The 24,826-nt window shown below is 39.7% G+C and overlaps 2 protein-coding genes and 1 non-coding gene across 3 annotated transcripts; 2 read left to right on the forward strand and 1 right to left on the reverse strand.

The window, feature by feature from the left end:
• The first annotated feature begins 1,631 nt into the window (after positions 1-1,631).
• LOC120788808 (guanine nucleotide-binding protein subunit beta-5b-like) lies at positions 1,632-11,683 on the forward strand. Its single transcript, XM_040124995.1, has 11 exons — positions 1,632-1,912; positions 3,078-3,214; positions 3,403-3,444; positions 4,733-4,809; positions 5,267-5,399; positions 8,274-8,417; positions 8,595-8,686; positions 9,500-9,548; positions 9,901-9,997; positions 10,182-10,348; positions 11,082-11,683. Exons 1-11 carry the CDS (start codon positions 1,801-1,803, stop codon positions 11,091-11,093), a joined length of 1,062 nt encoding a protein of 353 aa, XP_039980929.1. The 5' UTR covers positions 1,632-1,800; the 3' UTR covers positions 11,094-11,683.
• Positions 5,848-5,919, reverse strand: trnap-cgg. The gene has a single exon. It is a non-coding gene; the product is annotated as a tRNA-Pro (tRNA).
• A 3,038-nt stretch (positions 11,684-14,721) lies between the features above and the next one.
• bcl2l10 (BCL2 like 10) lies at positions 14,722-18,879 on the forward strand. The gene is made up of 3 exons (XM_040126202.1): positions 14,722-14,848; positions 15,970-16,434; positions 17,900-18,879. Exons 1-3 carry the CDS (start codon positions 14,816-14,818, stop codon positions 18,020-18,022), a joined length of 621 nt encoding a protein of 206 aa, XP_039982136.1. The 5' UTR covers positions 14,722-14,815; the 3' UTR covers positions 18,023-18,879.
• Positions 18,880-24,826: the final 5,947 nt, after the last annotated feature.

The following is a 24,826-nucleotide window of genomic DNA, read 5'->3' on the forward strand; positions in this document are numbered from 1 at the left end:
CGTGTTGGTAACCACCTGCAGCCATGTGTGACCAGACGTTCATGGCGGCCACTTTTGGCCCCTGCGACAGCTGTGGGAACGCCAGTCCTCTGATGAACATCTACATCAAGAACGAGCCCATCAACTACTGCTCCTTCTGCGTGGAAGTGGTGTGTGATGCTCTCCGTTCAGTTTTCCAATTAATGATGATGCAGCTGCACAAATCATTTCATTGCAAACAGTGGCAATGTTTGCGGTATCCGAAAGCTTTTCTGTGTCAGTTGATTTGCACCTATATGCTGTAGTGTCGATGTAACGGGGAGTGCCAGGAGTATCCTGCTCTCAGGCTAGCCGATGGCGGGTGTTTTAGTTCGACGAGGATCACACTAACACTTGGGGAACACACCACGCAGCAGCACCTTTTGACATACAACTGTAGTAATGTATCTTGAAAGCTTCTAAGCATATGAACACACACGCGCACACACACACACACACACACACACAGGAAGTCATGAGGACCTAGAAGAGATAGATGCATGCCAGTGAGACCCCTACTAATCCTGGGCTCTTTGTCAACATCTCAGCAGACACCAATCCCGGTGTCCGCCGTGACCGTCCCCAGTCAAGAGCAAGAGCACGTTATCAGATCACAAAATGGAATGTGACTGAGAAAACACTCCCAGTCCTTATTTTACATAATATTACTATGAATTGAGTTTAAAGTGTTTAGATATCATATACTGGATATCTGTTATCAATACACTTCAGTTATGTAAGGTTTGTTATCTGCTAGAGTTAAATTAAAACGATCAGACCAATGACAATCCTTTAAAAAAAAAAAAATTAGATAGTTTTTAAGTGTGTTTGAGAGAAAATAGTGATTGCCTTTAAAGTTCCTCATCAACTTGAGCACATGAGCCTGAAATATGTTGCTACGACAACTCTTTCACAACATATCCCCATCCACGTTGCCTTTCAGATTTGATTTAACGACAATATTCGATGAATAGTTTTTAATGATCCCTGGTGGAAACTGAGCCAATCAAACTGAAATTTCATGCTTATATTCGTTAGGGGGGAGGGGAATTTTCCAAAAATGCCTGGTTGAACTCGTTTGGATAAGTCTAGGCATTAATGGTTTTAACAAAAAAAAGGGGGGGGGGAGGCGAAAATGCTGCAATGTCATTATTAAACTAACATTTCAACTCATTAAAGCCCATTCTCTCCTACTAAAGAGATGCATCTTTAAAAACACTTATACCGTCTTCTTTTTTTAAACGGCTGTATCATTCCCTAAAACAGCTGGGCACTGTAGTTTATGGCAAAGGTTACTCAGCAGTGCATTTTTTGGGGACTATTTTTAGCCGAAGATCAACACACCAGACTTATCCTGAGAAAAAAAAAAAAAAAAACAAACACTTTAGTGAAACGAGAAGAACAACTAAAGAAACGCGGCAGTGGGGCCTCTCACAGGCAGCAGGACTTTATAGCCCAGGAAGAGGAAAAGCCAACAGTTCGGTTTTTTAAGAAACGTGGACACATCTGAGCTCAGTGCTGGAGCCGGTGGTGCCTGCGAGCAGCGTGTGAAGAGCGGGGACAGAGGGGGGAGGAGGAGGGGGGGGGGCTGCTCCGCACGGGGGAGCGCCTCAGTCTCATCCGCGCGGCGGCATCGCTGTCGTGCGCGAGCACAAGCCCGACAAAAACCTCTCACAAAAGCACCGTCCCCTTCCCTCCCGTGTTTGGGCCCCACTCCTCTTACCGTGCGCTTCTCCTCTTGTTTCTGTTTTGTTTTGTTTTGGCGTGTTTTCCTCCTCAAAGATGGCCTGCCAGGGGCTCCAGAAAGGGCAAACCCTGGCGACACTGAAGCGGGAGAGCGAGAGTCTGAAGAAGAAGCTGGAGGAGGAGCGGGGCAAGCTGAACGACGTGGAGCGTAAGTGTCTCGACAACAGGCTAATTGGCGCACGTTGATCTGTCATCTTTTTTCCTGTTGACTTCGAGCATGACTTAAAGCTTGACCGGCGCAAAGCGGTTCGTTGCAGCACGTAGTTTTCCCTACGGACTCACAGCCCACCCTCCAAAACCCACTGGATTTTGCGCCGAGCGTCAGCCTCACCTCAGTCTGACGGGTCACGATGTGGACGTCTCGGGTGTAGTGGGACACACTCTGCTCTCTGGTGGTCGCTCCGCGTCCCTTTCCAGAGACTAGAGCAAAGGCAGCCCAGTGTATTTAACGCTTCAGTGCTGTGTATCTGCACCCACCAGGCAGCCCACATCTGTACCCAGGTCACCTACTGAGCTCTAACAGACCTATTCAGTAACTTAGCCTCCTTGGCGCCAGTTGTGGAAAATGACCAAGTAAATTCTTTATTAATTATTCTGCGTCTCTTTTTGGGTTGTTTTGTCTTCGCTGACATCAACAAAACAAATATGGAAATATTGCATTCTTTTTCCAAGTACATAACATGTCTCTTTGGTCTTTTTTGCATCTGTTTGTGGTCATTTTCTGTCTCTTTGTGTTCCTGCTGCATCCCTTTGTGGTTTGACCTGCATTTCTCAGGTCATCTTGCGCCTCTTTGTAGTCGCTGGATTTGCTCTCCAACAGGAAATATTAACAGTCCCTTCAAAGACCGGCTCTTGTCCAGGGCTTCCTGAACCCCCATTCAGTAATCCTTCCGTGTTTATACTTCAGTGCATTTCATAGGGAAATATTGTACTTTCTTCTACACTGCATTTATTTTACAGCTATAGTTACAAGTTACATTGCAGATGAAGATTTAACATTTCAAACATACGGTATGATTAGCTTATAAAATGTGATCCATTCTTATCGATTAGACTACAAAACACTAATTAAATTAGATCCACCTCGACCATTAACAATTTTAATGCATCCAACGTGATAATCCACTAATATAATATAAACAATAATAAATATTCCTCTAAGAAGATACTTTCCGCATAATGAGTTCTTTTACTTTTGATATCTTAAGTAAATTTTGCTGATAATAGTTCAGTGTTTTACTTAAGTGAAATTTTGGTCTTGAACTAGATCTCAGTGTGTGTGTGTGTGTGTGTGCGTGTGTGTGGGACCTCAGTGCACCAGGTGGCTGAGAAGATTGAGGTGTTGGGTGCTCTCTCCATAAAGACAAGACGTGTGCTAAAGGGTCATGGGAACAAGGTGCTGTGTATGGACTGGTGCAAAGACAAACGTCGTCTGGTCAGCTCTTCACAGGTATTAACATGCCTGCACACACATACAGATGTGATACAGTATATTAGGAGAGACACAGTGTGATATTGTTAGTATTAATTAATATTACTTAATGTATGACATGAGAATGTTTACTTTTTTACTATGAAACTTAACAGTACATGGACTGCATTCAGTTTTTATGAAATGATTTTCTTTCTCTAATCTAGGATGGAAAAGTGATTGTCTGGGATGCATTCACTCTTAATAAGGTGAGTAGAAATCTGTGCGGTGCTTTTTTGCATGTGAGTGTGCAAATCCCTTTCAGAAACAAATGACAGGAAATTGGGGGGCGGGGTTACCAAACGTTTTAGATTCCTTTGAAGAAAAAAGTGACTTCCAAAAGGTTGATTTTACTTTGATGACAGCACCTTAAGAGTGGAGAAGTGAGAGGATATTTTACCACAGTACATTTTCATTTGAAAGTTTTCTTTTACTATCAACTTCAATACTCAAATCAGAAACACACAAACATCCTGGATTATTTAATGATATTATGGCCATCCATTATTATTGTTTCACCTTCATATCACATTTCTCCATCCGTCTAGTCATACTGCATGCATGTCTCACAGGAAATCAGAATTACAAGCAAAACACTTAATTGATCCACAATTCTCAATACCCCAAAAATCAACAAGTTACACAAAACTCAGGCCGGAAGTTTTCTGGGCATTTACTGTGCGGACAACAGCTCAGTATGATCTTACTGCAATGAGACTCTCAGTTGACTGATCTCCCGATCTTTTGCAAGTACACCTGAAGCTATACGATCTAGGTGTATCTCTGCAGAAGCATAATTCAAGATGTATACCTCAATAATGCCACTTATCATAAATCAAAAGGTTGAGTTTCATATCCCTGCATAGACAGTCATATGAAACGGTTACTTCCAGAAGCCTGGTTGCCCAGTGTAACCTCACCCACTTCTCCACCATGTTACATATGGCTAAGAGGTTGTTTTTTTTTTATTTGGATACTCATCTTCTCATCACCATATGCACTGGTGTTTAGTGGGTGGGTGGGTCATCTTATGTTTCTATATTCCTCTGAGAGACGGTGCGACATGATCAAATAGAAATACGCATTTAAAGATTATCTATCCATCTGTCCCCAGTAAAGACTGTGTGTGTGTGTGTGTGTGTGTGTGTGTGTGTGTGTGTGTGTGTGTGTGTGTGTGTGTGTGTGTGTGTGTGTGTGTGTGTGTCTGTGTGTGTGTCTGTGTGTGTGCCTGAGTGCACTTAAATGGTAGCCAGGATGGAGCAGACATAACCACACTGAAGATAATCCCTATTAATACTCATCACATCCAGATTTACTGCAGCTGTGTGTGCAACTGTCTGTATGTGCGTATTTGTATGAGAATAGTTTGTTTATATTAAAGAGAATATATTTTCTTACCAATAAAGAATTACAACAAACACCACGTTCATGTTTTTCTCTCTGTTGCATGCCTTTGTGTGTCTGTGTTTGTGTATTTGTGGTATCTGTGTGTTACAGGAGCACGGGGTGAGTCTGCCATGTACATGGGTTATGGCGTGTGCTTATGCTCCCTCAGGTTGTGCTGTGGCGTGTGGGTGAGTACAGACTTTTTTTTTAAAATCACATACATTAAGTGGCTGGTATTCTTTCCAATTATTAAATATCAACACCTTCACTCCTAAGTGAAAAAATATAGTTGGAAAGGATTTACTAGAAAGTTAGTATTGTTATGAAAGAAATTATACATTTTCTAGAGATATTCTGTCATACTACTACTTAAGTGTAACATTTCATCACAATAGGGATTTAAATGGTTGGTTGCTCTTTTTCAGTAACTTCCAGCTTCACACTCTTGTAGTTATAGTTTTGGAAAAATACTGTATAATTGAAACTCATTTTGCATAAGATGGCTGCCTAAATGTGTGTAAATCCGCATGTTTATGTTTGGTGACTGCTTCTGTTATTGCCCAGTGGCACTAAATTAGATCATACTAAGAATATGTTTTATTTGATATACTGAATTTAACTTAATGTTTTTATCTCCTCCCAAAGTGGATTGGACAACAAGTGCTCAGTGATCCCGCTGTCACTGGACAAAAACGAAAACTTGGCCGCAAAGAAGAAGTCGGTCGCCATGCACACCAACTATGTATCAGGATGCACCTTCACCAACTCTGACATGCAGGTGAGCACCAGTTTAATGCCCCGTGAGAAATGGAAATAAGAGGCACAATATGTTATGACCCGACTGTAATCTTTTACTAAGGATTAAATGCATTCGTACACTTGGACTGAGCAAACAGGGAATCTGAATATATTTTGAAACGGTGCGGGTATTTGTAAGATTTGTGGATAAAACAACGAACGCTGACTTTCGCTGGGGGCCCTCACTCAGTTGAGACAGCTGCTGACAAATTGCAACTAAATTTGAACGCTTTCCATAGCTGGTTTATCCTGCCAGTTTCCTTTGAATATTTTGAAATCACTGCAGTATTCACATGGCCACATTTTGCCTGTCTCTCGGCTTACAATCAGTGCAGTAGGATGAGCTTCAGCTGCTAAACCACAAGCATCACGCTAAAACCGAGAGGGATTGTCTGCCCTCTTAATGATAATTGAATTTATGATGGGAAGGGCTCGTCCGGGATTTGAACCCGGGACCTCTTGCACCCGAAGCAAGAATCATACCCCTAGACCAACGAGCCCCCTGGCTGTTGAAACTTTGCAATTCTCTCGTGTTAATCATTCAATAAAAATAGAATGCCATTAAAATAATCTTAAAATATGACGCAAATATTTCATGCAATTATTATCATAAGTTTCGATCGCTGTTCTTTTTGGTTTGTTTTTGTTGGCTGTGTCTGTGACTACCCAACAGGTAAGAATGTAGGTAGGTGACATGAAGGAAACAGCCTGAGGCTGGCTTTAATAATTTACTGCACTGTGGCCCTCAGCAAGGCAGAGGAGCGCAATGGGGCGGGAGGTGAGACAAGAGGGGAGATGGATGGCAGGGCTGAGGAGGTTACAAAGATGAGACAAGGGGGGGGTGGTCCTCTATCCTGTGTGTATTAATAGACACTGAGTGGCTTTTATCTAGCAAAGAGTGGAGTACACTGACCTGAGGGCAGAACATTTAACACATAGACACCCACATGCATGTTTTCTTCCTGTCTGTCTCGCTTTCTGTCTCTCACACATCTCCTCTCTCATACTGCATCTCAAACACAAAGACGCATGCATGCACATGAGCACACTGTAACGCCTGCAGCCTTTGTACCATCAGAACAGACCCTGAAGCACAAAGCTCTGGAACACACTGAGGGCTGAGAGAGAGTGCCTACTATTCATTTTACTCCACAAGTATATAAAAGACTCCACATTTTCAACCAGCATTAAAATATGGTTACAGGAGAAGAGGGATGGCATACAGTCTTGTGTGTGTGTGTGTGTGTGTGTGTGTGCGTGCGTGCGTGCGTGCGTGCGTGCGTGCGTGTGTGCGTACGTGTGTGCGTATCTGCCTGTCCAACTGAGAGCAACATTTAAGCAGTGCACTGGCAGTCAGCTGGTGAGTTTTGACATACAAGATCTGCCGCTGCACTGACATGTGAGTTATGAGTTGTGAGGGTTTTCTGATTAAAGATATTGAAATGAGGGGGTAACAACCAAACAATTAACAACCTGCAACTACTTAATGTATGGTAACATGCAGGTGGCAAAATCAGACTGGTGCAAAAGCTCTCTGTTAGATCAGTGAGGTTTCCATCTGTGCATGTGTGTGTGTGTCAGTCATTGTGGGTTACTGATAATTGCATTCATGTTGAAACTGAAGCTACCTCTCAGCGCAGGCAGGATGTGGTGTGTTTTTGTGCCTGAGGTCATCCAGCAGGAGCTCTCTAATCCACCAGCCAGCGGGGATCTCTGATGTCTGCATGTGTCTCTAAGTGCTCATAATCTGTTTTCATCAGAGGAATTGCTGACATTTCGGCTTTTTGTACGCTTGTTTGTATGTGGATACACGACGCACAGTGAGGGTTTTTTGTGTTTACGTGTGTAGGCGCTGACCTTTGGCTCTTGTTGTATGTACTGTGTGTGGATGCACTTGTAAGTATTTGCATATACAATAGCTACATGGTTTTGTTCTCCCTGCTTTTAGGCAAATATAATAATATAGGATGATGTAATATATTTATACCAAAATAATCTCATACCAGGCACTGAAATTTAATTTCAATAAATTTAGACGTTTTCTCTTCAAATATTATTCCACCAAGTCAGTAATTTCCATTTTTATTTTGGGACTGTTTCATTTCTCTTTTTGAAGCATTGCAGAAAAATTGGGAAATGAAAGCAAAGCCAGTAGTCAAAGCCAAAGTCACATACAGCATAAAGTAAAGAACAGATAACTCATTATTACATAACTTAATATGAATTGGGTAGGTGTTTGTAACTAAATATAGGCTTTATATTTAGTTATCTAGAATAAATCCTGTAGTTTTATTTTTTTACAACATAAACAGTACATTTACAATATCTACAAAATAATTTGAGACCAATTTTTATAATCACCTATAATCACCTGCCACATGAAATCTGATTCAGCCTAGTTTCACCCTTTGGCCCAGTCATTGCGGAGTTTCCAACAAAACACAGAATTTACCCTTTAAAGTCCCTCTTTGATTCCCCTTCCTCCTGTCTAGTTTCTACTCGACTGGTGTACCAAGGCTCCCTGTGATTGTTTACAACTTTTTAAAGCCGTAGGTTGGTGTCCACAGCTCCCTCAGTAAATCAAACTACTGTGTTTTCAAAGAGAGGACAAATTCCAGGATGAGATGAAATTCACTTCATTTGGGTTATGAAAATGTATACATGTCTTGCCCTTGCTCTGAAATAAGCTCTATGTTTTTTATTTTGTTGATTGTTTTGTGTTTTTTGTATCTATCTTGTCCGTGTGTATGTGTGTGTGTGTGTGTGTGTGTGTGTTTGTGTGTCTGTGTTTGTGTGTGTGTGTGTGTGTGGGGCGTTTGCCCATGTTTATGCACTGTATGTATGTGTCTGTTAGATCCTGACCTCCAGTGGTGACGGCACATGCGCCCTGTGGGATGTGGAGAGCGGGCAGCTGCTGCAGAGTTTCCACGGTCACACAGCTGATGTCTTGTCCCTGGACCTCGCCCCATCTGAAACTGGAAACACTTTTGTCTCTGGGGTGAGAGAGAGAGAGAGACATTTTGGAGAAAAGGGATTTGAACAAATCAACAATATTCTCTGTCTTTTGTCTGTGTGTGTGTGTGTGTGTGTGTGTGTGTGTGTGTGTGTGTGTGTGTGTGTGTGTGTGTGTGTGTGTGTGTGTGTGTGTGTGTGTGTGTGTGTGTGTGTGTATTAGGGCTGTGATAAGAAGGCCAACGTGTGGGACATGCGCTCTGGACAGAACATTCAGTCTTTTGAGAGCCACGAGTCCGACATCAACTGTGTAAAGTGAGTTCAGTTCTTGGATAAAAACAAAATGTTTCTCTTATTTTTCTCCTTAAAACATAAAGAATTTGGACAATTTCCTTGACTGAGGCGACATAAAAATTGTAGTTGCACTGAAGGGAAAAAGCAGTTGTACTAATATTGGTACTTCTACTTCTGCTACTACTATTGGAAAAAGGAGACCTAAATAGAGAAATTTGATGGTGCGTCATCATAAAACCATTTTACCCACGTCTGCACACATGCTGAACCTCATAGAAGACATCTGAGGCTCTTTGCTACCCTTTAATTTTTTGGTCCTGAAAATATTTCATTATTCATTACATAGTGATCTTGCTGTAGAACAAGTGTTAGTTAGTTAGTGCTAGTCTCAACTTTATTAAAGCCTGAGGTTGAAACTAAGAACAGAAAAACTGAATTTGCATCTAATTAACTGGATCTAAAGTAACTTTTAAATCTAACTTTCCAGTTGGTTGATTTACTTTTGTTGCGTGTTCACATTTGAGCTTTTCATGGATGATTGTTGAGTGTGCTAAATATCCATTAAAGGAGAAGAGATGTTGTGTAAAAGAATTTGTAAGTGTTGTACAAAAGGGAGCATCTTTCATAATCAGCCTTATTTTGTAGAGATTTTCTCATCTAATGCATTAGAGAAAGAGTAAGACCATGTTTCAGCTCACTGATGCAGTTCATGCAGCCGAATAACTCAGTTATTCAAAAATGATAAACTAACAACAAAATCAAGAGTTTCTTTCATATAGAAAGCTCACTGGAGTGGCAAAGTATCTAATTCCACCCTCGGTCATGTGTGTCCAGGTACTACCCCAGTGGAGACGCATTTGCTTCTGCTTCTGACGATGCCACAGTGAGTCATATCATATGACCTGCTTATCTGTTTGTGATGATCTGTTGTGTCAATATGTGTACTGTACAAGACTGTGAAATTGAATTTCTCAGTGCCTGTGTAGAAAAAGTAACACTGATTTACTAGGCTCACGCTGAATCATTTTCATATGTTTTTGGTGTCATGGTGAAGTCACTGATTTCAGCGATTCTTCCATTAGCTATGTGTGATAACAAGGTTTCAATACTGGCAAACCCAAAAGTAACCCCAACACTATTTATGCCATATAAAAATACCTACCATAGGCCATTCACAGACTAAAATTACTGTTGACAAATTACCATTACTTGTCCTGTTTGTTGGTGTTTCTCAGTGCCGTTTCTATGATCTGCGAGCTGATCGAGAGGTAGCCGTCTACCAGAAGGACAGCATCATATTTGGTGCTGCCACTGTGGACTTCTCTCTGAGTGGTAAGGCGTGTGTGACGCACTTTAAGTTGTTTCATCGTATGTTTCTCAATAAATGTTGACTTGTCTCAAGACAAGGTTCAGAAAATGGCAGACATAGTTTTGGAGCTAAAAAACAATTATTATTCCAAAATTCCCCACTTCCTCTTTTATGTACTTTCCCTTCCACACCTCCATCCGCCCCCAGGTCGCCTCCTCTTCACTGGTTATAATGACTACACTATCAACGTGTGGGACGTTTTGAAGGGAACTCGTGTCTCCATCCTGTTTGGCCATGAGAACCGCGTCAGCAGGGTCAAAGTGTCACCTGATGGCACGGCGCTCTGCTCAGCCTCCTGGGACAACACCTTACGGGTGAGCAGAAGTTTCCCTTCACAGCATGGATTTACCCTTTAGCTGCTGTTCATTTTTGTTATATATGTTTTGACTGATTGATCTAGAGTCCTGATGCTGTCACAGTAAATGTAAAACATGTAGGCCTCCCTTCTTAGTTATATAAAAAATTAATGATACTGTGATATTGTGATGTATATAAACAATATATATAAAAATTAAAGAAAAAAAAAGTTTTTTCATGCACAAAATCATGTCATACCAGCTGGGTTTAGTAAATTAATTTGGACGATAACATTGTGCTTTTTAATAAGATTAATGTATGAATTATGATTTTTGTTTTAAATAAAAAAAAAGGGGTTGGGAACAGAACTAATCATTCAAGTCCAGTGTATATATTTTTCAATCATGTGGTCCAATCAAAATGTTTTGACTTTTGAGATTTTTGTTGATGTGGGTTTGGATACTTACCTGTCACAGGATGAGGAGGGGAGTCTAAAAGATTTGAGAGTCAAGTGTGAAGATCTGAAATGTGGCTTAATTGTAACATCAAATAAATTTCTTTTTAAAAGTAAAGGTACATTGGTATTGATAAAAGCAGAGACTAATCAACCCGAAAATTTGCCCTTTTTAAGACAAAAAGTGGATTGCATGTTGAGATATGAATTTATATTTTATATGCTTTTATTTAATAAATGCAGTTCCAGCTTTACTCCGAATGATTTTTCACACTGTACTCACGTCTCTAATGCAGATTTGGGCCTAATGTTTCTATGAGGGCTGTGATCCAGCATCAGCGTTATGTGACCAGCACTGCAAGTTCCTGTCTGGAAACAACACACAGAAGCACAACAACCTAATATGTTTCCTCTGAATGATTATATATCATTGTATCCTAACTGTAAGGTGGGTATTCATTTAAACAGACGAGTCATCAGATCCGGATTCCTAATCTCTGTTGTTTATAGCTTAGTGACTGATATTGTATAATTATATGAGTGTTGCTGCTAATATAGTGGGAAATAACTGTCAGTGGAAAGAGCCAAAATAAGCTGTAGAAATCAGCAGCATGTGTCTGCTCTGCCATGTCGACCTACAGACAGTTTTGCTGATTGTCTTGTAAATGATGCACATTGGTGTACTCTCCTGTCAGCTCCCCTGAGAGAACCACAGCTGTCCAGAATAATGTGTAGGTGTACGCACTGTTACTATCGTTATTACTGTCCTAGGTTATGTCACAGTTATCCTAAGGAAGAAAACTTTAAATGTAACCTCTTATTTTTCTTATTTCAAAATACTTAAACCTCAGCATCTTTGGTTATTTTCTTGTGAGAATAATAAAGAAGATTTGAAGTATTTTTATTTTTTGTGTGTTTTTGTACATTTTGTTTTCTCTTCTTACCAGACCAGGATTTCACACATAGTGTGCTCTCCTTCCCTAAACTCACTCAGCGCTGACAAACCTCGCTTGAAACTCTAGCTATAAAGGAAACTTAAAGCTACTGTTTGCCAAAACAGATAAAGCCAAGGCTGCGTTCAACTTCAGCCTCCCACTACTGAGCTTGACCTAGATTCTGTCAATGGCTGAAATTTGCATTTCTCCTAATCTGTACCAGTGAAAAATGTAAATAGACTGAGACCTGATGATTCTTTTATTATGGCCCTGTGATTATCTAAACTGACTGGAGCACTGGAGCGTTTGAACCCCAGAGTTGGTGGTTGTGAAAGTAAACTTGAGCAGAGCGAGGAAGTGAAAGCGCTTCTATGTTATCTTACTAGTATTGATGGACCTGCTTCAGTTACAGTGACTGCCATTAGGGGGCATTTCACTGTTTTGAAACTGAGAGGGGGTTGGGGCTGTCTGGCTCTTGTTCCTTCCTTCTCCTGAAAAGTCCTGTGGTAGCTTTTTATTTATTTATTTTATAAGGAATCTTGCAAATAATTTAAGAACACATATACTGCAAAAAAGGCAGGAGTCTACCCTGTGCTAAAAATGAGACATTTTTATTAAATAAACACATTTGAAATTATATGGTGTGAATTCTCAAATCTTAAAGGACCATACCAGGAAATTTGCTCGTATATTCACTACAAGTTGCATACCATGCTGGCGTGTTTTTAAGATTTGGATGTGTGTTTTCTACCTTGCCAGGCATGCATGGTTTCCCGTTTATTTCTGTATGACATGAAAAAATCTATTTGCAGGCTCTAAGAACTTGCTTTTTTTGTGTAGTCCATCACAATAAACATCAAGTATGCTTTGATTTTGACAAACATCGTCACTGCTTGGTAATGCAGTTTCATTGCAGATTCAATTCAAAAGTCTGCAATGCTTTATTCTGCAGTATTGATGACACTTTGACCAAAAGTACTTGAAAGAGTTTAAAGAGTCTTTCTTTCATTATTATGGCATAAGGAAACAAAAGGTAGCCAACGGCTGTCTGGAATGGTGAAAAATGAATTTGGAAATGGTCAACAAAAATGTAAGGGTATACACAATTTGTAATTAAGGAGCTCAAGCTTGCAGAAATGCAGGACCGTGATTACGGTCCTATGAGTACGGTAGGTTTCATCTTAAGTGATTAAGTTATTGTGTTTTAGCACATGTAAGCCTCCCAGCCTGAACGGAAAAAACTGGACTGGCTCAACTGAATAGTCAATTTATCCTGACTTGTACTGCTCACTCTTAATTGATGATTTAAATAAAAGAAAAACATATTCTGAAATTCAGCTTCGTTTATGCGAAAAATGTATTATTAAACAATGCTTAGGCAAACTACAATTACCTCAAAATCACATTCAATTTCTCCTCCACTTGATGCAAGGAATTTTCCATCATTTTTTTTACCTAAATGGAGCAATATTCTCTTATGTTTATGTGCTTTTACACTACCATTTGTCCAGTTTCCAGAGTTTTTCTTCAAAGCATTATTGATCGGATAGTCTCTCTATCTTACACGTCTTTATTTTTGTTTAAACAGTGGTCAAAGTTCTGCTGTTCTTGTACACATCATCACTTTACGTATCACACAAAATCCCCTGAGTGTTGAGAAGATTCATGAACTGTTTTATATCATTACTGCACTGTGATGAAAGTCACCAAAACCTGTCGATACTGTACAGGAGGTTATGTGTCTCCACCACAAGAACTGCAGCACCGTGTTCCTTCCACTGTGGTGATAAAAACTTGAAATACATATCGGCACTCAAGGTATATTCCTGTGAGTTTCTCTGAAACTCAGTGAATTTTCTATTTGAGATTATCAATTACTATGACTAATTTATTTTTCTCAGCAGCTCATCACAAAAAAAAGGCATGGCGGGGGGCCCCGAACTTTAAGGTTTTCTGTGATTCAAAGAAGAAACCATCCAGAGGGAAACACCAAGGGAAAGAGAGAGTGGTGAAAGAGAATGCACAGAAGGGACAGAGGGATGAGAGGGCATAGAGAAAGTACCCATAAATATCACCTGATACACCAAACTATGTGATCCATTAATTGTTTTTAAAAACATCTTCTCCACATTTTCACTCCCTCATGTGTGTAGTTTACAGATTGTGATGGGCCACACCGAGAGAAAGGGAGGGCTGTTTGGTGATGAATGAAATTAATTTATAAAACCACACGCTCGAAACCACGGCTGCACCAAGCGAGACCTATATATTAGTCTGAATTCACCTGGGCATAAATGTATTAAGTGTGAAGGTGTTTCATTATGTTTCAATATAATTTAACTGACATATAAATTTTACATCATCTTAGACCCACAGATCTCCTGTAGGCTTTTTCTCACAAAATCATATTTCTGTAGAGCAACCAGTCGGTGTTTCACTTCAAAAACGGTGTGATGTGATTTATTTGTCAGGGATAGTAATAAAGCTGGCTTCATCTCTGGCCCACATTTCTTGTGTAATTGGTCCTGTCCCTGCAGTGTGTGGCTACAACTGGTCAGTATTTTTCATTCATTTGATTATTTTCTCGATGGATCTATTTATTATTTGGTTTATAAAATGTCAGAAAATAGAACAAAAATAACTTCCCCAGGGCCATGGGTGATATATTAAATTTGAAACTAATCGTTTCAGCTTTATGTATTATATGTGTATGTATTTATATATTTGGCTCTATTGTTACTTTGGTTATTTCCCTATAAAGTGCGGCTCTTGCTTGAATTTTACTTCTAGTTTCAGGACGCTAAGCTTAATTCATTGCATCGACTTCGTTTTCGTGCTTCGTGGCACCAAATAATTTTCCCTTTTTAGTGTGAACACCGACCACGATAACCTCTTGCTGTCTTGCGCTTCCCAGTGGGACAAACGCGGTCTCCTCAGAAAACGTCTTTTTATAACGGGACTTTTGCTGGGTTTTTTGTTTTTTTCCGCCGGCAGCAGACACGGACGTATGAAACCGGGGGCGGAGTCGGTTGATAAACGTGCGTCCAGCTGAAGGGAAGCTGCGAGTGTACCGAGGTTCTCCTTCCGCCGTCCGTATGTGCAGAGAGCAGTCTGATATCGCTGGGAGGGTAAGCTTTTTGTTACATTTTCGCATGGGGGAAAAAAAAAAAAATGCATTTTATCTATTTGTATATGTATGCTTTTAGAGATACAAAACACCGGCCGCACAGAGGTGTTTGTGTGACGGTGTGTGGGGACAAAAAAAAAAGGAGATTAAATGCGTCGATGTGGCTGTGAGAGCTGGGCTGCTTCGCCGCAGCCTGTGTGAATGTGCTCCTTTGTGTCCTCCATTACTCTGGTGACAGCTCAGCGCGTACGGTAGCGGAGGAGAGGCTGCCGGCCAGTCAACCGCAAGTTCGCCACCTAATACGCGGAGAATTAACGTTATGCAACCCCCAAACGCCAGTGCAGTTTATGTCGGTTTGTTATGCTGTTAAGTTAACGTAGCCGTGTTTAGCCTTCAGCATCGTCCGGCTTCAATTACCGAGAGCTAACGTTAACACAAGCTACCGCGGTTCATCATGCTAGCGGTGCTAGTAGCTGTCTAAACTTAAAACACTTAACTGGAACATACCTTGGCAATTTGCTGATTCGGACACCCGGTGGCAAACCCTACCAACAGCTACGATAAGGGAACAAGTCTTTACAGCCGACTTTTCCACCTTTGTGTTTGTTTTACAAAACAAAAGGCTGAAATGGGCCGTTTTTAATAAAAGAATAACCTTACAATTTGTAAGGCAGGCTGACGTTAGCTGTGAACCAGGCACAGCTTATGCGTAACATCGACAACGGCACGATGTGCGGATTAGTTCAAAGCTGTGAGGGGGTTTGTCAGTTAAGGTCGGGTTTTTTTTTTTGTTTTGTTTGTTTGGGGTTTTTTTTTTTTTTTTACTCAAGCGAGGAAAAAAAGCCAACTAAATGCTAGATTTTCTCTTTAACGTTGTAAAATTGAAATATATCTGAGTATTGACAAATCAGCAGTTTGGAATTTGATGTCACCTTGGACTCTAAAAAATTATGATGGGCATTTTTCACAGTTGTCTGAAGTTTTATAGACCAAACAAATAACTGAGCTGATTAATTGATAATGAAAATAATTGTTAGTTGGTTATTCACCGAAAAGCCATACTTGCTGTTCTTCTCAGCTGGTTATTACAGTCTATTAATTGAATTGTCCCCACCCCCGTAGAAAATGTCATGCGGGCTGTGGAAAGAGACCCTGGCTCTGGCGGAGGACTACCTGTCCATCTGCTGCACAAGCCCACGGCCAGCCCCTCCACCTCCCAGCGAGTCAGCCACTGCCATGAGACGAATGGCCCAGGACATGGAGAAGCAGTACCAGGCTCGTTTCCACTCCCTCGCTCAGACCTTCCTGAGGCAGTGTGGGCCAGACCCCTGCTCCAGCCTCAGGAAGGTGATGGAAGAGCTGGTGGGTGACGGACGCTTGAACTGGGGGAGGGTTGTGTCCCTTTTCACCTTTACTGGGGTGCTGGTCAGACAGCTACTGGAGCAGAAGGGCGTGAAGCCGGGGCTGGACCCCGGGCAGGGACAGGAACTGGAACAGGGGCCTGGAAGCTGCAGGGGACTGGCAGAGACCATAGCTGATTACCTGGGAGAGGAGAAGAAAGACTGGCTGCTGGAGAATGGTGGATGGGTAAGTCATAAAACATGTCTGATCCGAAGCTGATTGACTCACAAAGGGGATACTGCCGAGCTGATTGAATCAACACAAACACTGTAGATAAGCACGGTATTTTGAGCACAAATTCCGGGCAGTAAAAGTTCAAAATGAAACTATTTAATAGAAGAAAAAAAAATCCCAAGTGATGTTTTTAAAGTACTAGCACTGGAAACCACCTAGTGTGATACAATCATGTTTACTTCCCGCTTGGGTATATATAAATTTAGATCTTTGTATAAAACGTGGCTTAGAATATGGCCAGGGCTTAGTTTATATGCAGCCTTTTTTTACTTTATTGTTTGCCAATGAGACAAGGGTTCAGAAGTCTGATGTGGCTGCTGTGATTATAGGAACTGCAGAGTAGCACTAGGCCATATTCTGAGGAATGTGGGCTTCAACAAGACAGACCTCAACAGTGTAAATTCAGGGCTACGATCAAACAATGCTGGGGTTGAGATTACCAGAGGTTTTTTTTTTTTTTTGTAGTAGTAGTAGTAGTTAGACAAGAGCTGCGTTGTCAGGCAGTATTGGACTGTAAGCTTGTTTAGCCACTGGAAATCAAACGGACAAAGATCATTTTTAAACCTGCTCAGTGCGGTTTATATAATGGAAAAACTTAAAGGGATAGTTATAAAGGACTCTGGGTAGACTGTGGTCCCAGAGACTTCACGAAAATGAACACGCCTACGTTGAATGTCTGCTTTTGTGAATGGGCTCGCCCTGGCCCCCCTCCAAACACCCACGTAAACACACACCCCTCCTTTCTTCAGCTGGCAGCTGGTTTCAACAGACACATAACCAGCTCAGCCAGATGGACTTTTTTAGTAACAGTCAAAGCTGCAGTGTGTTGAATTTGGCATAGGCCATATTGGAAGTTAGCGTGGTATGACCAGAAAAACAAGCAGCTGTAAAGTAGCGAGAACACCTGCACCTGAGAGCAGGTGCACTCACTGGTGGAACGCCTGGTTTCAGCCTGAAAACATGATGCAGAAAATACAGCTGCTGGAGGGGCTGAACAGCATCTGACTGCCCAGTTTTTATGAATTTGGATAACTTCACTTGCAGTTTCTCTATAATATCTACAAAAACTGGTACAATTTTTCTATATGAAGAAGTTGGCACTTTGACAGTGTTCTTGTTTGTCTGTTTTTTACTTTGAAGAACTGCAGTGCTGTCAGAATATTTTAAAAGTTGCAGATATCAGCAGCATCCTCGGAGTCCAGGTTTTTTTTTTTTTTTCTTCTTCTTCCTCCATGTTAGTGGGGAAACACAGGGCTGTCAGTGACTGACATATTTTCCAAGTTATATTGTATAATTGCCACCAGCTGTCAGCTAAGCCACTGGTAGTTGGAAGACATTAGTAAAATAGCAGATAAATATTCTCTCTTGCCAGTAAACAAAAAGTTCTGTGCTCTCAACCCAACCTTTATTCCTGTAGGAGGGGTTCTGTAAGTTCTCCCGCAGTGCCAGAGAGGTGAGCCAGGACTCGTCGATGAAGACAGCGCTGTTTGCTGCTGCTGGTGTGGGCCTTGCTGGGCTCACCTTCCTCCTGGTGCGCTAGTTCCGGCTTGTACATCATTAACACATCCTCATCCATGTTCTCATTTCATTTGTCACATTTAAGTAGATATGTGAATTTTTAATATTAATGCTGCAAAAACAGGCTTAATCTGTAGTGAATTCAGGGTTGTGAGTCATCAACTGAATGTTTGCACATACTCGGACCCCCCCAACACACACACACACACACACATTAATACTGACATTTTGTCACTTGCTCCTTTTTAAGATTGTAAAAATGATCTCAATGCCTTCATAAACTTAGGAGTAAGTTACATCAGTTTGCTTATTTTTGACAGGTTAATTACTAAAGCACAGGTTTTTACACCACCTTGCTCTCAAAGTTTGTATTTTCTACTGTGCAGCTAAAAAAAACTCTTAATTTCAATTTTCCCACAGCTTTTGGTTTTGATTTTAAAATTGTCGGCTGCCTTTTATTCACGTGTTTACCTGAGTTGTGTTTGTGGTATAGAACCATTCTAGTGTATAATGTATAAATTAATATATTATATTTATATGAAATGAAACTGTAAAGCAGTGGCCCTTTTCTAACCGATCCACAGCTAATTCAGTTGTTTCATTGTATAAGTCTGTCCTACATTCATGTGAAATGTCTGATTTTATATGGTCAAAGGAGCTGAGTGCTAACGACCATACAACGGTGCTATAATATGTTGTGAAATGTTTCTCATATCAATCTACCAAACCAGGGACCAATCTGACTTTACACACATTACTGCTAGATCAAACCGTTGCTATGGCATTCCCCCCAACCCCCAGATCTCTTAAACATTATATTTTTACATTGTTTTGTTCTATTTATTTGTCACTGTCTTTGTAATAAAAAAGAAGCAATCATGGAGTTTGTGATTCTTGTGACTGAGTGCAATGAAGTCTTTCATTTTTCAAAAACTACTTGATCAAACTGATGATATCACCTTTTATAACTTTCTCTTCCCCTAAATGTCCCTGCAGCAGGTCAGTAGTGTGTGAAGGTGAATATGAACTGTGAACAATTCTCCCTCCTTTCATGTCCAGACATACTGTCATAAATAAGACATGTTCTGGTGTCTGTCTCTGTGCTGCTCTGACCATCACAGTGTTTGGGTTACGCAACAGGGGCCGTATTCACAAAACATCCTTAGGCTTAAAGTAGCTCCTAACTGGCTGAGCTAGGAGAAACTCTTAAGAGTTAAGTGCGTGTCAGTCCTCACTTTAGGACTAAGAGTGACAGACAAAGCGTTTTAGTAATAACAGTATGTCATAAGTCTGAGAGACATTAAAGTTAGTCCAGAGATCTGCTATGTCATTAAGACCCAGTCACGATCAAATGCTGCAGATAATGTGCTAAATGTGTTAAAGTGTTTTGTGTTTGTTTATTTTTTTAATGAAATTTTAAAAGCAGGTTTTTATTTGGTTAAAGAATCAAATCAGCTCACCAATAAAGCAAAAAAAAAAAAATCAAGGAACACTATCACTCCACTACATCCATCTGACATTTAATTACATTTTTAATTGTTTTTATTTTTTGTTACATTTTTAAAGTTCATATAATTCAACTTTTACCCAATTTTTAATAATTAATTAGATTTTAAGTATTAATTTAAGTTTAAATTTGATACAATTTTTTTCTATTTAATTAAATTCAAAATTACATTTTATCTTTATTTTATAGTTTTTCAAATTTGATTTTTGATTTAATATAATTTATACTTTAATTTACTTGAGTGGCAGTTTTATAATTTCTTCAGATTTTGACTATTTTGACAAAATGATCATAAATCATTATAAACTAGCTTCTCTTCAGGCTTCTAACCACATCTCATGGTCCTCATCAGCAGGTGGAGTTTACGCATCTACTTGCTTGTGTTATAATTTGCTCAGATACTGTAGCGTATCAGCAGTACCGAAACATAACATTTCATTTATAATGTTTGAGGTTGTCAAAATACTATGTGCTTTAGTAGTCAAATTTTCCAAAAGGGCAGTAAAACCCTTAAATGATACTGCCCATCTTTCAGATTGACTAGTAGCCCTGGAGGAGCAACCACCTTCCTTTTTCAACGGCTTCACACATTCATTGACACAAAGCAGGTTCAACACTCTTTCAGGGCTAAACTACGAGCTATCATTCACCCAACTGGATCACCTGCCGCTGTGCCGCCGCTAAAAAAAAACCAAAAAACACCATATCAGCTTTCTTTGCTCTATCATTTGTTTATACAAAATATTATCAGCACACAATCTACAGACACACACCCATCATCTTCAAAGCACACATACACACACCTTCTGGCCTTATCTCTCATATGACACCTAATAGTTTAATGGATGATTCTGGAGCTCATCACTTTATACAGACACATGAACATCTGTAAAGAGGCTCTACCTGACATCGTTGTCAAACAGTTATTTATAATGCAAAAACTTGCAAACAGGTTTTTAAATATGCCTAAAGGTGATTCTCCATTATGCCCAAGGGAATAAAAGGTAATTTAATTTAACAAAGAATGACAAAGAAACCCATGTGTTTGTCTTTTCATTTAGCCTGAGCACCAAAACTGAGCATTTTCCCACACTACATGGCCTAGTTTCAAAACATACACACACCATTAACACACTCTCCCAAGTCGAGTGTTTCTTCATTACTCTCACAATGCATGAAGTGTAGTTTGTGTTGTCTGAGAAATAGAGAACCGTGACTTCTTCTGATGTGGGTATCTGTGTTTCCTGTTGATAGTGTTTTTACTCTACCAGTGGAAGCTTGACAGAGCAATGCAAACAGCAGACAAATCTCTTGTTATTATCATTATCTGTTTATTTTATGGATTATATGGTACAGAGATTACATGGACGGTTGCTCCTGTGACTGCTTTAAAAATCAATCCGGAGGGCTTAAAATCCCGAAGTTTAAACCTACAATATATCTGCTTTTCATTGTTTAATACCATAAGATGGTTGATAACTGTCCCTTTAAAGGTGATTTTTTTTTTGTCTCTGGTGATTTGATTGTCAACAGATCCCTTGAAAAGACCAAAACCAACAACAAATTGACCCTCTTAAAAAATTTTGATGCCTTTCATTTTGATGAACATTATAATGAACAGCACTGTAGATTATTTTAATTCCATCCAATATACACCTGTTCTGTTGCCATGAATACTCACTAGAGCACCAAAGCTGTATTAATCCACAGCTGAAAATAGTCCCCAACAAACACACCATTTGCTCCTGTTTGAGCAACGTTTGCTAAAAACTACCAGTCCCGCTGTTTAAGGAAATTATTTATCCATTTCTTAAAATGAAACTCCCTCACACCTGGGGTTAAGCACCACAGACAGGCTGTCGAAGACTAAAATAATGGAGAGTTGGACTGTCACATCGTCGCGGTTTTGGTCTTTTAGTGGGAGCTGCTGACAGTCACAAAATTATAGAATATCGCCAGCTTTATCCTTTAACATAATGATATGCAGGGCCCACAGCTGCTGCTGCTGCTGCTGCTGCTTTTTCAGGACCAGACAGGCAGCTTATGCCACATCCTCATCGATATGAGGTGTTTCTGTTACACCCCCCAAAAGCGTAGTGAGGAACAGGTCGAACCCACTGACCTCAGGTCTGGTCAGTGCAACAGCTGACATGCAGCCGGTCCAGATAGCAATCATATCATCAGGCTCCTGCTCAGGTCATTTCACACAGGACAGTGGAGATGTGATGGAAGGCGTTCTGGTAGTCATAATCACTGAAAATATTCCCATTAGTACTATAGTACTATACTATGGAGGTAGTTGTACATTACTTGAGTAGTTGCATTTTATGTTACTTCTTCTACTACACTACATTTCAGAGAGAAATACTGTAGTTTTTTTCTTCCAATACTTTTGTTTGACATATATAGTTACTGGTTACTTTGCAGATTCAAATTTAAAAACGTATAATGAGCATATTGAATATTAGTTGCTTTTAAGTACATTAAACATCCTTACATTATCTAAAATACTTAAGACAGGAAACAATGCATTTCCATTCCATTATGATTTTTCCAGTATGATTTGATTAAATCTGGTGGCAACAGAGCGGCATTTGAACAGGAACAGTCAAGGAAGTCAGGCTGATTCACTGGCATTTCTGATCTCTGGTGAGGGAGACGATCTTATCGGTCTGTCAGACACACAGCCAGTACTGTCAGCTCTCTTCACCACACAGAGAGAAATTTGACTAAAGATTTGCCATGCCAGCAAGTCTGGCATAAAGACTATGCCAGTCTTCTTTACCAGAGCAACACAGCACTGTTGTATCAGCAGTATGAAAATCATCCGAAATGAGCGCATCAGCGGTTAATCCCACATATTTTATTGCTTTTCTGGAAATTTGTTTCGGCCTTTTTGTTGGAATTGGTTACAAACTGGTTAGCAACAGCATAGCAAGTTATTTAAAAGCTCAAATACATGTTTCATGCCAAATCACATATCTATTTTCTTATGTAACATTTTTCATTGAATTAATATTTATCACAACTGTTAAAATGGGGGGTGAATTCAGGTATATTGGGGACATCAGGTTATTTGGGACAGCATAAGAAAACAGAATTGTACTTCTGCCCTGAAAAGTGTTAGTCAAAGCAACTTGTTACCAAGATTGTTGCTGTGGATGTACATGACCAAAGTCACATGTCCTAATTCCTGTGACATCACATAGGCGGTTGTGGTCAGCATCAAACAGGAAACTGACCCCAAAAAGCAAGTGGTAATTGAAATGACATGCGCTTCAGCTTGATTTTAACACAAGGGTATAACATTTGAATGACTCGTATATTGTGGATATAAATGATGTACAAACATGCATGATGTAATAGTGTACCAAAATAAACATATTATTTTGAAATTACATTTACATCAATTATATTACAATTATATTTTTAAAGTTAGGACAGTTTCCTTTAAATTAGGACATTTTCTTGGTGACCCAAATTACCATATTTGGGACAGGATGTTTCAGGTAAACTGAAAAAATGTTAAAAAGGTTACTGAAATGAACTGTAGCACTAGTGTATTCATATAACCTGATAAAAAAGAGGGACCTCGCATCTATGTCAGCACAGAACCACAGAGATGTAGCCTGCAGCCACCTTTTAAGTAAATAGAGTTAGACTTTTTAATGATTCATGAACCACCTTCAAGTTTACGCTAATCCCCCAAATTGTGTGTTTGTAATAACAAATTGAATGAGTTGATGAATAGCTATTATGCTTTAAAATATTTTCGTCAATTAATGGCCAGGTTGATGAATACGCTTGATGAATGCATCATTTCAGACAGGAAATGGATGATGTTTGCTGACGTTGATGAATTTATGCACTGTTGGTTGATGACTTGGTGAAATAATTACTTAATTCTACAAAATATTTCAAATAAATGAAATATTTTAAGTAGATGTGAGTAAAACTACAACTGCTGGTGAGGACCATGAGATGTGGTTAATAACTAATCACTTTAACGCCTTAATCACTAGTCTAGCATATAGGGCCTAAGCCTCTGTTGATGTAATATTCCATTAAGCTATCATAACACATCATAATTTGCTATCAAGTAACCCTAATCATATTTTTAAGGGTTAGAAAAACAAGAAATCAGTTTCAAATATTCTTTGAAATATGTCAGTAGGGTTTTAAGCAATGGCCGACCCTAATTAAACTGTCCCAAATTACCAAACATGTAAATGAAAAATAATTTTTCATCAACTACAACAAAATGATTAGTCATGCTTTGAAAAAATATCATACACACGTAATCTTTTCACATAAACAAAGTAGATACCTGGAGGGATTCAGAAATGTTTCTTATGTTGGGTTAATTTTTTTAAATTTATGGCAAGAGCACAAATGTAGGGTAGAACTACAAAAACTGTCCCAAATATAGCTGAATTCACCCTCAGAACAGAGACAGCAGAACATACAGTAATGAGCTCATCACAACTAAACGCCATCCAGGTGAAACCCCATGTATAGATTTGAAGAAATAGAGCATATAGGGCAGGCATGAATATAAAATTTTAAAAAAGCGCCAATTTAGGAATGCAGACATCCACAGCTGAGCCTTCATAATGATATAAGGTGTTTTGAAAGTGCCAAACATTTAAAGATTCTTTATTTTCCAAATCAGAGAGGAATTTAGCTGTGCATATTCTGTGTGCCACCTCACAAAGATTAAGAGAAAAGTTTTCAGGGAATACCTTTATTTGCTTTCTTGCCAAGAGTTTGCAAGATGAAAAGATTGATACCACTGTCATGTCTGTATGATAAATACGAAGCTGCAGCCAGCTGCTGGTTAGCTTAGTTTAGCATAATGAGTCGGAAACATTGGGAAATAGCTAGCCTGACTGTGTCCGAGCTATTTGACATGATATATTTCGTTTATTTTAACCATACAAAAGCAGAAGTGCAAAAAAATGCAAACAAATTTTACAGGGGAGTTATGTGTTGGATTACTTATTGGCCTGGACCAATAGAGGAGACTCCAGGAATTTACTGGTCCTTATCAAGCAATAGTCCAACACACAACCCCACTAAAACTGGGGATTATCATTTTTACACTGCGGTTTTTTTGTACGGATTAATCAAAAAAGATATAAAATGTTAATTTGTGAGCTTTAGAGGTGGGTTTTGTTGACAGGACAGAGTCAGGCTAGCTGTTCCCCCTGTTTCCAGTCTTTATGCTAAGCTAAGCTAACTGGCTGTTAGCAGTAGCTTATATTCACCATACAAATGTGTGAGTGGTATCAATCTTCCCATCTCTTGGCAAGAAAGAAA

The sequence above is a fragment of the Xiphias gladius genome, chromosome 1 (assembly GCF_016859285.1).
Source record: "Xiphias gladius isolate SHS-SW01 ecotype Sanya breed wild chromosome 1, ASM1685928v1, whole genome shotgun sequence".
NCBI classification, from domain to species: Eukaryota; Metazoa; Chordata; class Actinopteri; order Istiophoriformes; family Xiphiidae; genus Xiphias; species Xiphias gladius.

Bases quoted from the DNA above. Each gene is read 5' to 3' on its own strand.
- LOC120788808 (XM_040124995.1), top strand. From the start codon at position 1,801: ATGGCCTGCCAGGGGCTCCAGAAAGGGCAAACCCTGGCGACACTGAAG. The intron at 4,810-5,266 runs GTGAGTACAGAC...CTCCTCCCAAAG, and splicing joins GGTTGTGCTGTGGCGTGTGG to TGGATTGGACAACAAGTGCT. The intron at 8,418-8,594 runs GTGAGAGAGAGA...TGTGTGTATTAG, and splicing joins GAAACACTTTTGTCTCTGGG to GGCTGTGATAAGAAGGCCAA.
- bcl2l10 (XM_040126202.1), top strand. From the start codon at position 14,816: ATGTGCAGAGAGCAGTCTGATATCGCTGGGAGG. The intron at 14,849-15,969 runs GTAAGCTTTTTG...CCACCCCCGTAG, and splicing joins AGTCTGATATCGCTGGGAGG to AAAATGTCATGCGGGCTGTG. The intron at 16,435-17,899 runs GTAAGTCATAAA...TTATTCCTGTAG, and splicing joins TGCTGGAGAATGGTGGATGG to GAGGGGTTCTGTAAGTTCTC.